Here is a 14,657-nt window from a genome sequence, read left to right as displayed (position 1 = left end):
ACCATCGTGACGAAGCATGGAGTTAATAATGACTGCTTAGTAAACCAAGGTTCTCGCTCTGTATGATCTAAGGCTTTTGGAAAATTGGGTGTAAGACACTGCCCTCTAGAGTCATGGACTTCCTTGACTGTCAGCCGCTTATGTCAATTTACTTGTCAGGTGACTGCTCCATCAAAGTCATCAACTCTAAGTGAGATCTTCGTATCGACTCTTACGAGGAAGGCACCTCAGTGGCATATACTACGCGACCATAGGTCTAGGATAGCCATAGTTTAAAGGTTCTAAAAGGGGTCTTAGGGTCATTGATTCTAGTAAAAGAAAAGATGCTTACGCCGAAAGCACGACAGTCATCAATCCCCTTAAGAGAATCTACCACTAAGTGAGGTTCTCGTACGACCCTAACGAGGAAGGCACCTCGCGGACCAATACTACTCAACCTATCCTATCTCAAACAAAGAAAACTCTCAGACTCGGGTGGAGAGCCTTTCACACAAGGTTTTTCTTTGCAATCATTATTGCTTCCAAAAAATCTTCGTCATAGAGGAAAAGTTTCGGACCAACAAGGAAAATATATACAGGTTAGCAACAAAAGAAATATATACATAAAAAATAGATAGTAGATAAATCTCCAAGTACGTAAAAGAGAAATAACCCAAACTAGGCTAGACTTGCTTAGGGAATTTTGGTGTCCCCAGCAGAGTCGCCAGCTGTCGCTACCGGGATTTCACGATAACGAAACTGGGACTAAAGAGATGCCAAAGAGAGGCAAAATCAGAAGAGTCGCCACCAAATTTTATTTGGATGCCTCTATCGAAGAGGCGAGGGAAAATAGTCGATAAAACCCTCAGAAAAGAGACGCGCACGGGAAGCGCTAAAAGAGAATAAGGAATCGGTCTCGTAACCGAGATTTGGGTTTGGAAGTCGGTTACGCAAGGGGAAGGTATTAGCACCTGTTACGTCCATGGTACTCCATGGGAACCATTTGGGTTGTTTTACATATATGGGATTTATCTATCATTGTTTTATTTTCAGAAGAATATGTGTGAAAGAGGGGGTGTTTTTGTTATTATAGTGCTCGCCAAGGATTGTGGCTCTTGTGCCTACATATCACTCATTCGGGGATGAGGAATCAGAGCTTTGTAGTTCGGAGTAGAAAATATTTATGTGCTGGTTGATTTTACCTTTGAGAAAAGGGTTTTCGGGGTGATTCCCTGAGGCACAAAAATGAGTTTGATGGGTTGCATTATTTTTACCTTGAATAAGGGTTTTATGAAATGAATGTTTATGATTATATTGCACTAAAGTATATGGGAGGAGGCGATCATTCTAAACAACAAGTCAAGCGTCTTACGTCCAAAATAATCAGAGTAAGGGTAGGAATGCTCCATTCTTACTCATTCTCCACCACTTAAGGCTCGTGCCGCACAATAACAATCGTAATTATTAAGTGTTTTGAATTTGATTATGAAAATGCCACTTGAAAACCCTAAGAAACCTATCATTAATATAAACAAACAAAAAATATTGATGCGCGTGAGGAAAAAAAATCATTCAAAAATAATAAAATTATTAATCAAAGTATGAATTTATGGTTGCAATAACTTTGCAGGTAATGTTAATCTTAATTATATTAGTGGTCAATGTGAAAATAATGTGGTGGGATAAATAAAAAGGTAAAATTAGGTTGGTAGAGTTACATAATCGCCTTTTCAATTCCAGCTTAACGAAAGTTCTAGTCGGAGATCTTTATAATTTTGTTTGCTGTGAAACTAAAAGGCTTACCCACAATAAGATCTTCATGTCGTGAAATCTGATAATATCAAGGAAATAAGAATATTGATGTGTGGAATAAAAAACAAAGACAATCAAACCAAATTAATCAACTTGTCAAACTCTTGTATGAAAATCGACATGATAAAGAAGAATAAGATAAAGTGACCAAAAGACACAAATACACTATACTAATGAGTTTTTCTCATGCTTTTAATGTGGCCAAAACTATTTATTTATGTATACCTAATCTAATTTGGATTTTATGTAATCTATCAGATATTTCAATTCTTTACATGTATGGTTGAAATTCTGATTTATAGTTATTTTCATGGAACGAAACTTATAACATTTCATAAGACTTGCTTCTCTCATATCAATGTGAATAATTTGAATTTTAAAAAAAATGATATTTTTTTAATGACAAATAATAATATAAAGGGGAACAATAACCAAAAGACAACAAAGAAAATCACCAAGTATAAGAAATGTCTTAGAGCAACTAAAAACAAAAAGTACTAACAAAGAAATAAATAGAGAATAAATCTATGTGATTCAATGAAACTAGGATTAAAAACCTTCTTTTTTGTTTTCTCTCACATTGAAACTTTTAATAGAATGATAAAATTAGTTCTTCGTTTTCAGTAAAAATGAAAAAAATAGTTGGAGTTTAATTCTTTAATTTTAGAACAGTTCGGTTGAGAGGCATAAGAACACAGTGAACAAAACTTAAAACACTTTGGTCGAAATTAAACCCAAGAGATTTGGTTCAGTTCAAGCATATTGTGTTTGGGGTTTGATTCAGATCCATTAAGTCTCTAGTTTTCTTTATCAACCCATAACACCAATGGAGCATATTGTAATGAGTAGAAAATCTTCATTAACTCTAAGAGTTACATGAATGTTATACAGTGGTATCAATGATTTATAATAGTTATCATAGTGGAAGTCTATACAATAGAAACTCCTAACTATTATAACTAATTAAAATAGCAACTTCAAATTAATTTCGGTGTTATCTTCATTACAAGTCACTACTTCTTACTATCTTAGAATTACTCGAGGAATAAGTCAATCTTCTCTAACTTGTTCATGGTGTAATATTCCCCCACAAGTTAGAGAATAGATGTTAATCATTCCCACCACGGATAATAGAGTGTGAAATGGTTGTGGTAGAAATGACTTGGTGAAAAAGAGTTATTTGGTCTATGGAAACCAAAAGTAGTTTCAACACTTTAGCTTGTAGTTTTTTTGGGAAATGTGACAAGCGATCTCTAAGTGTTTGACCTATGAGTGGTTTCTTCGTGCGTCATGAAATGAGAGATTTACCAATGAAGAGATATTGGTCGAATATGGATCTACGTGTGTCTAAACAACTGTCATACCCCAATTTTGTATGGATATTTCAATTTTTCATGCATCCAACTTCATTTTGTTTAGATCTGAATAAAATTTAGGTTTTACATACAGACCGGTTGAATCGTTTCTCAATTGCGTGTAGAATTAACGGACAATTTTTTTTTAGTTCAGGCCTGCAGCTTACTGTTTTTTTGATCTATGATTCCCGTAGTTTAACCCGCCCTACTCGTTTAATTTTTTCGATCTCATTTGCGGTCGCAGTTTGATCAATTGAGTCTTTACAACCGGACATTTTTATAGCAAAATTTGATTTTTTATATGGCTGTTTTACATAAATTCATTTTGCACAGATCACTTTGGCATTCGATTTTTATTGATTTTTATCCTTTTTAATTTTGTTTTTTTATCGAAGTGTTTAGAAAAAATAAATAGGATTATTAGTCATGTTTTCATTTTGTAGTTATTTAAAAAAATTGATTTTTATTTACCGTAATTAATTTGAACACATCTATTTCATAAATAGCTATAAGGGCATAAGTAACCTTTTATATATATATATATATATATATATATATATATATATATATATATATATATATATATATATATATATATATATATATATATATATATATATATATAACTAATTATGCCCATGAAGTGAAAAGAAGAACCAACCAACAATACACACTAGCGGCACATGTAATTGGGTAAGACAAAGAAAAACATTTTATTCTCTAAAGGTCATCCAAACACCTGTTGCTTTCTCTATATTTGAACGTATCATCAACTTTTTTCAGTAGAGCCTACATGACCAATCTTCATTAACCTCAACTCCTTTCATCTTCTTCTACCTCCAAAAAAAACATCCCTCATCTTAGCCTACTCTCGCCTTCCATCATCCTCTGTTGACCACCCTTCCACACCACCTCAATCTCTTCCCCTCACACTCGTCTCCAAACCACCTCAATCTCTTCTCCTCACACCTGTCTACAAACCACCATTAACTTCGGCTTCACCTCACCACTTACTCCCGCCGCCTTACTCTCATTCTTCATCGGTGCCATACCCCACAACCACTGCAACAACCTTGTTTTTCTTTCTCCCTCACTGATCACTTATTGCTTCGTCTTTCCCTTAACGACCCTCAATCTAACTTCTTTGGACTATCCTAAACATAACGTGCATACCACTCATGTTATTATTATTGGGCATACAAAACATAAACATGATAGAGATTATATAGATATGAATTATGATTAGATTCAGCGACACACACATACAAGATCAGATTCAAGCATATAGTTACTAATTAATAATAAAAGCATATAAAACTTACGGGAAGTGAAACAATACGAGAAACTCAAATGCGGAAAATATTAAATAAGGGAAAACTTCTAAATAAATATAATGACAAGATTAATCTTCGACGATCCAAGTAGTGAAAAGAATTCTGAATACAAAGCAGTGTTTTAATCCCTCAATGCGATTGATTAGTACTTTTTATGGTAAATTATATGCCAACTAGAAAAACTTGGATACCCTGAAATTGAATGCTAGGTCCTTTATATAGTGAAAAACTGGTAAAGATTACTTCCAAAATCGTGTGAGAAGTAGTGGAGATAAATCAGGAAAGTGGGAGAAACTGAATTCTTTTTGTTGCAGTTTTTCAAGAGGCTCACTGCATGGTGGACGCCATGATGCTTGTGGCGGTCACCACAAGTTTAAAAAGAGAACTCTGACAGTTTTGTACTGCATGGTGGATGCCACGGTATGTGTGCCGGTCACCACACTTCTTTGATTGTGTCTTCTTCGTTTCTTTTCTCTCTCTGGTGGGCTCCATGATTGCCTAGTCATGGCTTGTGCCATGGCGGGCGCAATGTAGGTCGCCATCAATGTATTTTTGCCATTTTTCTCTGCTTTTCATTGTTTTCTTCCGATTTCTTCATGTATGGACTCCTACTTGTAACATACCTGAAACGTACACAAATTTACCAGCATAACACTACAAAATGTGATAAAGTGACACTAAAACATGTGCAAATTAATTCAAAATAAACTATGTGTTTCGGTGTTATCAAACTCTCCCACACTTAAACCTCTGCTTGTCCTCAAGCAAATACTACACATATGGAAAATATTGTTGAAAATTATGCAGGATATAGAAATCAAGACTCATGAAAAATAGTTGTAATCGGATACTCATTCTAGGCTACAAACTCAACTTCGGTTAAAACTGCTTCAATAGGTACTGACTTCCACACTAAGGATATCGTAGGAACACAAATCTGCATGTGCAGACATAAGTCTCCCTCCTATACAAACCAATCCGAATAATTTCATCATGTCTAAGTCTATCTTACTCATCCTTCTCTCTATCCTTTTTCATTCTAGTGCAGTCAGATTAAGCTCGTTATCCTTCCACACTCATAGCAAGATAATTTATTAGTCACTATGATTTTATTATCATTATAGATTTTTCTTTCTTCACAATTTGGCTTGATTAATAACATCAAAAGAGGCTTGTACCGTTGGGTTAAATGATCGGATGAGGGTCACCTAACTTAGAAGGAACATTCCTTTTTATTATTTGGTCTTTCTTTTTTTCTCTTTTAAGCATAAGATCATACACTTATTTGCATCGACTTCTTGCATAGTGTGTTTTTAGGATGGTGTTAACTGCTAAATAAACTACTTAAGGAATATTAAAGGATGAACATTTAAGACTACGGTATGGCAAGTACTCAAATAGATATCCATATTTGAGAGGCTTAAGATGTTAAAGCGATATCGATCTTGTAAAGTTTTCCCAAGTCTCTACAATCTAACCTTAATTTAATCTATAGCCTAAAACTTTCAAAAGATACATTGGTTTTCTAAGTCAATAATTTTACAAAAATTTGGTATGGCTCTAGAAAATGGGAAAATCAATAAGCAACAAAAAACCACGCATAAGGACTCGACAACACATACAATGACTCTACTAATAGTACTAAAAAGTAAAAACAGATAAAATCATAGAGTCATGATATGAACTAAAAATCATAAATCTAACTAAAAAGGAATAAAAGGAAAGCAATCAAATTCCTCTCCCACACTTAAACCAAACATTATCCTTAATGTTTTGATAAAAGTGAGAAAAAGGAATGAAAAACCTAGACACATGAATCAATATCTACCTCGGCCTCGTCTTTGGCCTTGGCCTTTCCACCAATCGCTTTGTTCGCCTCTTCCTCCACAACCATATCCACCTCGACCATGCTCCCCCTCCATCTGGACCTGCAAGCTAGACAATTGCTCAGATAAGGAATCTAACTGGTTGTTACGGTGATCCTCGGCTGCTTGTGAAAATCGGAGGTGCTCTAGCATCTCTTGGTAGCAATTTTCCATGGAATTCTGAAAGGTTTTCCACTGTTGGGCCTACTCTACCATGGCGGCTTATGATGTATGAATATGATGGATGTTACCGGACATCGTGTTCTATGTTGTCCTTATGTGTCGCAGACGCCCTAAAAATGAAGCCTGGGTAGCTTGGATCAGTTGCACATTATTTGTCATATTTGTCCTAAAAGCTTGCATTTGATTCATCTGCTCCATCATGGTTGATTGTTGTGTTTCCATTTGATTTATATGTTGCATCATATCTGTATGTTATTGATGCATGGCATAAATCAGGTTGTCCCTCTCAACATCAGTGACATTTCAGGAACTCATCTCACTAAGTATGTCATCAAGTGTGGTTTACGTGGCCCCGAAAGATGTACATGCAAAATGATCATAAAAATGTGTGGTTTGTGCAGGTGAAACGAGAATATATGGGGAGTGGCATGATGAAGGCTGGTGTACATGAGAGACTCGCTCTCTCTGATCATATTCATCATAGGTAGCGTCATCAGTAGTATCATTCTCATGAATGTCGATGGGCTCCAATTCAGCCTTAGGCTCAGCTCATAAGTCATAGGTTCAATTAGCCTAATTACTCACATCGTTGCGATCTAGGCAAGGTAAAACAATGCCATGAATGGTACTGTTATGGACCATCAACAAAATTTTCCTATTCGGCATAGCTCTAATAAGTCTCATGCCCCTACAGGCTTGGAGATCAAGGGAACGGGGTGGTAAAGGCTCAAGTGTAGCAAGCTCTATATCGAGCCCCAAAGAATGATCAATTGAGGTAATCACTCCTTCAAATGATATAGATCCCTTGCTAGCGGGGTGAACCACATGCATGTGGGCTATCATGAATGGGGCCGAATTAATCGGTGTATGTGCAAAAATAGCTTGTAAATAAAACATTTCTTTGGCATTAGTCTTATTATTATTTTCTCGGCCAAAAATAGTGTCAACCAATATTTGGCGAAAGTAGCAGATGGCCGAGTTGTGAATTTGAGATGCCATATTGCCCTTAAGACTATCTGTTGCGTACCTTGTCAACCTTTTCCAAAAATGTTCAAAATTGTATAACCAATATGTGTCTAATGGGGATTCATGGATAACCCCTTCCCCATAAAGGAAATTCAGTAACTCAGCAAGTTGGTTGGTGTTATATGCAAATTCCTTATTAAACATTCTGAACTAGACCGTCCTAGAAGTACTAGTAGTACTAGGTTGTAACGTGTAAACAAGGGAACTAAGAATTTTTCTAGGCAACCTAGCATACATTGCATCCTTATGTGCATAAAAATGAGACAAGCATACTCTATCAATTATACAATTAACATTATCTAACAACTCTAACATATGTAAGAAAGTATCATCGACATACCTCGTCGGGACAATATCCTGGTTCAATAGAGCTTCAAATTTCTTTTGTTGTTTCCGACCATCTCTTCCGTCCCGAAAAATCACACCTTCAAAACCAAGGTTCCCCTCTTGTGTCATAGTTGTAAATTTAAGAAATTTGGAGATTGACAGATGAAGTATGGTAAGAAGGAATTATGTAAGAATGGTGGAAGTGGTGATGGTAAGAGTGGTTTAAGTAGAAGTGAAAATGGAAGGTGAATAAGTGAAGGAATAATGAAATAAGTTTTTGGTAAAGTGGATAAAGTAAATGGGGTGGGTGGAGATTGAGAAGGTGAAAAGGTGGAATAAATGGGGTAAATTGAAAGTTTGGAAGGCTGATAGCAGGTTTTCTACGTTATGGGTGTCATGGCGGATGCCATTAAATGCGTGGCGAGCACCGCATAATGGAAAATGAGGCTTCACTTTTTGAACTATGTGGCGGGCGCAATGTAGGTCGTGGTGAACGCCATGTAGTGAAGAAGCAAATTTTCACTTGTTTTTATGATTTTTAATGTTGGACATGCTCTCTTGGGCTCTAAACTTTCTTTTTGGGTCTGCATCATGGTTAGTGGTGCATAATTTTTTTTTTGAAAATAAATAGTAGTGGATATTAAAAATAATTGAAATGCATAGATTTTGATTAGGAGTATTACTTATTAATGAAAGTAAAACATAAAATGGAAAAAGAACATAACATAATAAAAAAAACATTAAAAATCTTGGGTTGCCTCCCACGTAACGCTACATTTAACGTTGATAGCTCGACTAACAAATGGTCAGTCAACAACAATAAAATGGAATCCTAAATTAGAGTACAAAATGAAAAATCCTAATGATAAAAACAGGAAATAATTCCTCCCCTACACTTAAACAAAGCATTGTCCTCAATGTTCAAGAGTAAAGATGGAAGGCGGTAAACCAAAGAAGAGATCAGCCACCATGATGTTCTATATCAGGCCCTAGGAATCTATGAATGGTGTAGATTTCCTTGTATATATGATCCACCTACTCGGCCATCACATTAGTATAGTCTAAGAAATCATGGTGAAGAGCGGTTAATTCAGTTTGGAAGGTGGTAAGTTTTGTTCGGATGGTATGTATCTTTGTACGACGCTTGCCAAGAGGAGGTATACCAGCCGAGGTGGACGAAGAAGTATCAAATGAGGTAGTAGGGTGGAACTCAGGCGCTGGTGGTGTGGGTGACTCATCCTGAAACTCTAAAGCGTAACGCTAGTTGTCACGATTGTGCACATTAGTCTTCTCAGGGTTAGGAAGGGTGAATTGGTGAACCATTTCAGTCAATATTATTATCTTGTACTCATTTGGTACCTCATACCTCACTGATCTTGAATTCAGGAAATATATTATATCTATTAATTAATATCCACACCAAGGGGTCAAGAGAGATATTTGGTTACGCAGACCTAAGGCTATAGCTCTATGGGTAACAGTACCGCCTACATAGATATTCTATATCTCTTAATTTGTTACTCTGTCTAAACCAACAAGAAAGAAAGCAACAAAGTTATTAGGTCTAGATTGAAATATACTAAACATGAAGGATAATTATTCCCTACTCATTGGGTCAATGTTCCTAGTTTTCCCAAAAAAGGTCTAGGCAGCAACCATATGGAAATACCTAATGGTTGGGTTATGGATAAGGTCCTCGTTCATTCTGATATGGTCTAGTGGGTAATCTTTTGTAATCCCACCCCATAAATAGTCTAGTTCGAATTGCATGTCATCATCAGTGGGTACATTAGAATAAACATGAGGGCCATATTGGACGCTAGGAGTCGGGTTAACTCGTTATTGTTAAGGCGGTAGTGTCTTCCAAAGAGTCTAAATGAAACTATGCCTATAGTTGGTCATAATCCTAACTTAGGTCGGTAGTCAAAAGAGCTAAGGAACTCCAGGGTTAGGTTTCTATAAGTGGGATGCTTTGTAACAGGTAAGCGATCCCAACTCGTCCGGATAAACATAAATCACACACCATCTGTGAGTCCTAAGGCTAAAAGTGTAGGAAAAATCGGGTATCGGGTAGGTGAGATGGTCCTCTCAGCAAGGATTTCGTAGTGCCTCATCTGAGCGTCGTTCTTGAAAACGAACCTCATATTATCTTCACACCTCTTTCTCTAATTAGTTAGTAGAAAAGTTAGTCTATGAATGTGACCTGAAAGGAAATAAAAGTAAAGTTAGTACTGATCAATAAGTTAGTTTACCGTTTTATTATATCAAGGGGAAACAAGAGTAATATGAATCAAAAACCATGGGTTACCTTCCACACAATGCTATATTTAACGTTGGTAGCTCGACAAATTTTCTAGTACATCTAATCTGGCAAGGTGGAGGACAACTCTTCTAAATTTTATCTAGTATAATAGTTTGCATCCTCGGCACAATGATAGTACTTTAGTTGCTTCTCGTGTACAGTGAATGACATGTTAGACTTTTCTAATATTTCAATAACACCATTCTGGAAAACTTTAGTTACTTTAAAGGGTCCTGACCATCGAGAGCGGAGTTTTCCAAGGAAAAGTCTTAGTCGAGAATTAAAAAGGATAACTAACTCACCTTGTTTGAACTCTCTTTGTGTTATCCTCTTATCATGCCACCTCTTAGTTCTTTCTTTATATATTTGGGTGTTTTCGTAAGCATCAAACCTTAGTTCCTCCAGCTCATGTATGTCAAGAATTTGCTTATCGCCAGTAGCCTCATAGTCCTTATTCAGAGTCTTTATGGCCCAATAGGCCTTGTGTTCGAGTTCTACTAGAAAATTGAATGACATTGTAGTTCCACAAAGCCTCTTGCAACTTTGATGACCAATAGGCCTTGTGTCAGAGTCTTTATGGCCTCATAGTCCTTAAACATTGTAGTTCCAATTGATGTCTTGAAATTTGTCCTATAGGCCCACAAAGCCTCTTGCAACTTTGATGACCAATCTTTCCTAGATGTAGCAACTGTCTTTTCTAAGATTTGCTTAATCTCCCTATCGGATACTTCGACTTGTCCACTCGTTTGTGGATAGTACGGGGTTGTTATACGGTCTTTGACTCCATACTTAAGTAACCATTTTTCAAATATTCTAGATACGAAGTGAGATCCACTGTCACTAATGATGAGTCCCATAATACCAAATCTAGGGAAAATGTTTATTTAAACATCTGGACCACGAATCGTGCATTGTTTATAAGTGACGCTATTGCCTCAATCCACTTAGATACGTAATCTACTGCGACGAGTAAGAATTTATTTCCAAATAATGATGGGAAATGACACATAAAATTGATCCCTCATACGTTAAAGACTTCTACTTCTAAGATGTATTTTAGAGGTATCTCGTCGCGTCGAGAGATGTTCCTAGTGCATTGACACCGATCACATTTAGCGACTGCGGCATGGATGTCCTTCCATAAGTGAGGTCAATAAAGGATTGCTTGAAGAATTTCTGCGCAAGTCTTAAAAGTGCTAGCGTGCCCCCCAGAGGGGGTAACATGGCAGTGAGTTATGATGTTATCAATCTCTTCTTCAGGGACACAACGACGAAAAGACCATTGGTGCCTCTTTTGAATATGAGTGGTTCGTCCCGATAGTATTTTTTAAGGACATGGAAAAACTTCTTTTTCTGTTGATATGTTAGTTCTGGGGGTAATACTCTGGCAGCTAGGTAGTTGATGAAGTCAGCATACCATGGGATTGTGGACTGCTGTAATATGGCTTCCATAGCTTTGATGTTTTCATCACCGGAGTCGTCCCCTTCAGATGGATTATCTAGTTGAGAACAACTAGGTGTGTCGTTTTCTAAGTGTGCTACAAGTTTTTCATAAGGGAAGGCATTTTTAATTGACACTTGTTCGGTCTTCACATTTTCCAACCTAGAAAGGTGATATGTCACCACATTCTCTGTTCCCTTTTTGTCTTTTATTTCTAAATAGAACTCTTGTAGCAGTAGGATCCACCTAAGGAGCCTTGATTTGGAGTCTTTCTTACTCATTAGATACCTAATAGTTGTATGGTCTGTGTAAGTGATTTACTAAGTAGGAACGAAATTTGTCAATCGCGAATACCATAACTAGGAGTTCTTTCTCAGTTGTGTCATAGTCCATTTAAGTTGTGTCCAAAGTTCTACTAGAGTAGTATATGACATGTAATTTGTTTTCCTTCATTTGGCCTAGGACAACTCCTACCGCATAATCACTTGCATCGCACATTATTTCAAGGCTTGTTTAAGCAATTGAAATGCTTCTAAACATTTTTCATCAAAAATAAATTCAACATCTTTCATTTAAAGGTCGGTCAGGGTTTTAGTTATTTTAGAGAAATCCTGAATGAAGCATCAGTAAAAATCGACATGTCATAAGAAACTTCAGATTTCTCTAATAGTTTTGGGTGGTTGGAGTTTTTCAACTACCTTAATATAGATGGTGCCGAAATGTTTAGGACTTTTGTATCTAGAGGTGTTTCTTTCTTGAATTCCTTTACGCACTCGTCTATTATGTATATAAAACAACAAGTGCCGTCTATAGCAGGTGCTTTCTTAAACTTGGAAAGAATGAACTCAATTTTCTCCTCTCCTACTTAAAAAGTTAGCTTTCCTCTCTTTACATCTATTATTGCCCATGCGGTAGCTAAAAATGGTCTTCCCAACAAAATCGGGACACTTGAATCTTCTTTAATGTCCATTACTATAAAATCCGTAGGAATGTACATTTGACCAATTCTCACGGGGACGTTCTCCAAGATGCGTACAGGATATTTGACTGAGTGATCGGCTAATTGTAATGACATTCTAGAAGATTTAAGGTTTCCAAGGTTCAGTCTTTCACTAATCAATAGAGGCATTAGACTAACACTGGCTCCTAAATTGCAAAGCGCCTTATCTATGACAAACTTTCCTATTACGCAGGGGATTGAGAAACTCCATGGGTCTTTAAGTTTTTGTGGCATCTTGTTTTGTATTATGGCATTGCACTCTTCAGTAAGTTCTATTGTACTATCATCATCTAACTTCCTCTTATTGGATAAGATTTCCTTAAGGAATTTAGCATAAGTGCGCATTTGGGTTATGACTTTTGAGAAGGGTATAGTTACATTGAGTTATTTTAATAGGTTAACAAATTTCTTGAAATTTACCTTCGGTTTTTGACTTTGTTGGCCTTTGGGGAAACGGGACAGGTGGCTGATATGAAGGTGGTGGAACATATGGTTTCTCTTGGACCTCTTTCTCTTTAGGTTCTGATTTATGTGTAGCTAAAGCGTCTACCTTATTTGCCAATTGTTTCACCAACTCATTGTTATGAATGCTTTGATTTATAAATTCCTCATTTTGTTGAGTCTGAGATGGAACAAAGTTTTCCATCATTATTTCTGGGTTTGACTTCTTAGGCGCTTGAGGAGCAGTGAGTCCGACTTCTTGATAACCGGGAGGGGTAGCAGGTGGCGGGCTAGGAGCAAACAATGCATTGTTGCTCTTATAAGAAAAGTTAGGGTGATTCCTCCAGCCAGGATTCTAGGTATTGGAGTACGGGTTTCCTTGGGCGTAATTCAATTGGTTGGACGGAATTACAACCAATAATTGACATTTGGGAGTCTTGTGCCCAGGGGCTTCACATAGCTTGCAATTAGGTGTCACAACAACCATGGTAGTTACTGGAGTTACGATCAAACTCTCGACCTTTTGAGTAAGGGTGTCTACCTTGGTATTGACATGGTTTATGCCATTAACTTCATACATACCTCCCCTTGTCTAGTATTTTTCTAATGGAGTTTGCTCACCTCCCCATTGATAATGATTTTGCGCCATGTCTTCTATGAGTTGATATGCGTCTTGGTAGGGTGTGTCCATTAGAGCGCCGCCAACTATAATGTCTAAGGTTAAATTAATGTTGTAAAAGAGACCATTGTAGAAGGTATGGATAATTATCCATTTTTCAAGTCCATGATGTGGACAAAGTCTCATCATATCCTTGTACATTTCCCATAATTTGAAAAGTGACTCTCCATCTTTCTGTTTGAATTCGTTGATTTGACTTCTTAGCATATTTGAGTTTGGTTGTTGTTAGAATCTCATGTTATGACTTGGTGAATGTGTGCTTGTTATGTTCTGGTTTCTAATGACATGTGAATAAGTTGATTTGGTAATGGTGTATTGAGTTTAATGCTAATATACTAGTTTTGGAGATGTGATGTGTGCTTGTTATGTGGATGGTTTTGAGAATTTTTGGAGATGTGATGAATGCTAATATACTAGTTTTTGATTCATTGAACTAAAAGCTTTTTAGAGGATTTGGTTTTGTTATTTGAAATTAGAGCCATCAAATAAGCCCTGCCTGAATTATTAAGCCCCAGTATATTAAGTCCCATAGAGATTTATTTTAGGTACTAAAATTTTAGGCCCTTTACATAATGCATTTTTTAGGCCACACTGAGGGGCCTTATTTTATTCCCAAAACTTGGACGCTTCATTTCATATGTAGCACTCCATTCATGTTTTGTGCAAAGCTTTACCGCCACCGTTAATCCATTACACCGCCGTCGACTTTTCTCCATCACAGAAACAAAGGTACTCTTCTCTCTCCATTTTTCTTTAATCTCTAGTTTTCTTAAAATCAACTTTCATTTTTCATCTCATTTAAATCAACATATTTATAATACTGCTTAATATATGCACTCACAAGTTGTTTGTGAAAATGCCTCAACAAATTTATACATGTTATGAACTTGATTAAATAACAAGGAAACATGTT

General features: G+C 36.5%; 1 protein-coding gene and 1 non-coding gene across 2 annotated transcripts; one reads left to right on the top strand and one right to left on the bottom strand.

The window, feature by feature from the left end:
* Nucleotides 1-12,489: 12,489 nt before the first annotated feature.
* On the bottom strand, nt 12,490-13,270 carry LOC127136071 (uncharacterized). The gene is made up of 2 exons (XM_051062675.1): nt 13,045-13,270; nt 12,490-12,980 (listed from the first exon to the last, which is right to left on the bottom strand). Exons 1-2 carry the CDS (start codon nt 13,268-13,270, stop codon nt 12,490-12,492), a joined length of 717 nt encoding a protein of 238 aa, XP_050918632.1.
* Nucleotides 13,271-13,844: 574 nt separating this feature from the next.
* LOC127077405 (small nucleolar RNA R71) lies at nt 13,845-13,951 on the top strand. The gene has a single exon (XR_007787219.1). It is a non-coding gene; the product is annotated as a small nucleolar RNA R71 (small nucleolar RNA).
* Nucleotides 13,952-14,657: the final 706 nt, after the last annotated feature.

This window comes from Lathyrus oleraceus, chromosome 4 (assembly GCF_024323335.1).
Source record: "Lathyrus oleraceus cultivar Zhongwan6 chromosome 4, CAAS_Psat_ZW6_1.0, whole genome shotgun sequence".
Lineage (NCBI taxonomy): Eukaryota > Viridiplantae > Streptophyta > Magnoliopsida > Fabales > Fabaceae > Lathyrus > Lathyrus oleraceus.
The sequence above is the reverse complement of the archived record's forward strand: the minus strand, read 5'-3'. Positions and strand labels throughout refer to the sequence as shown.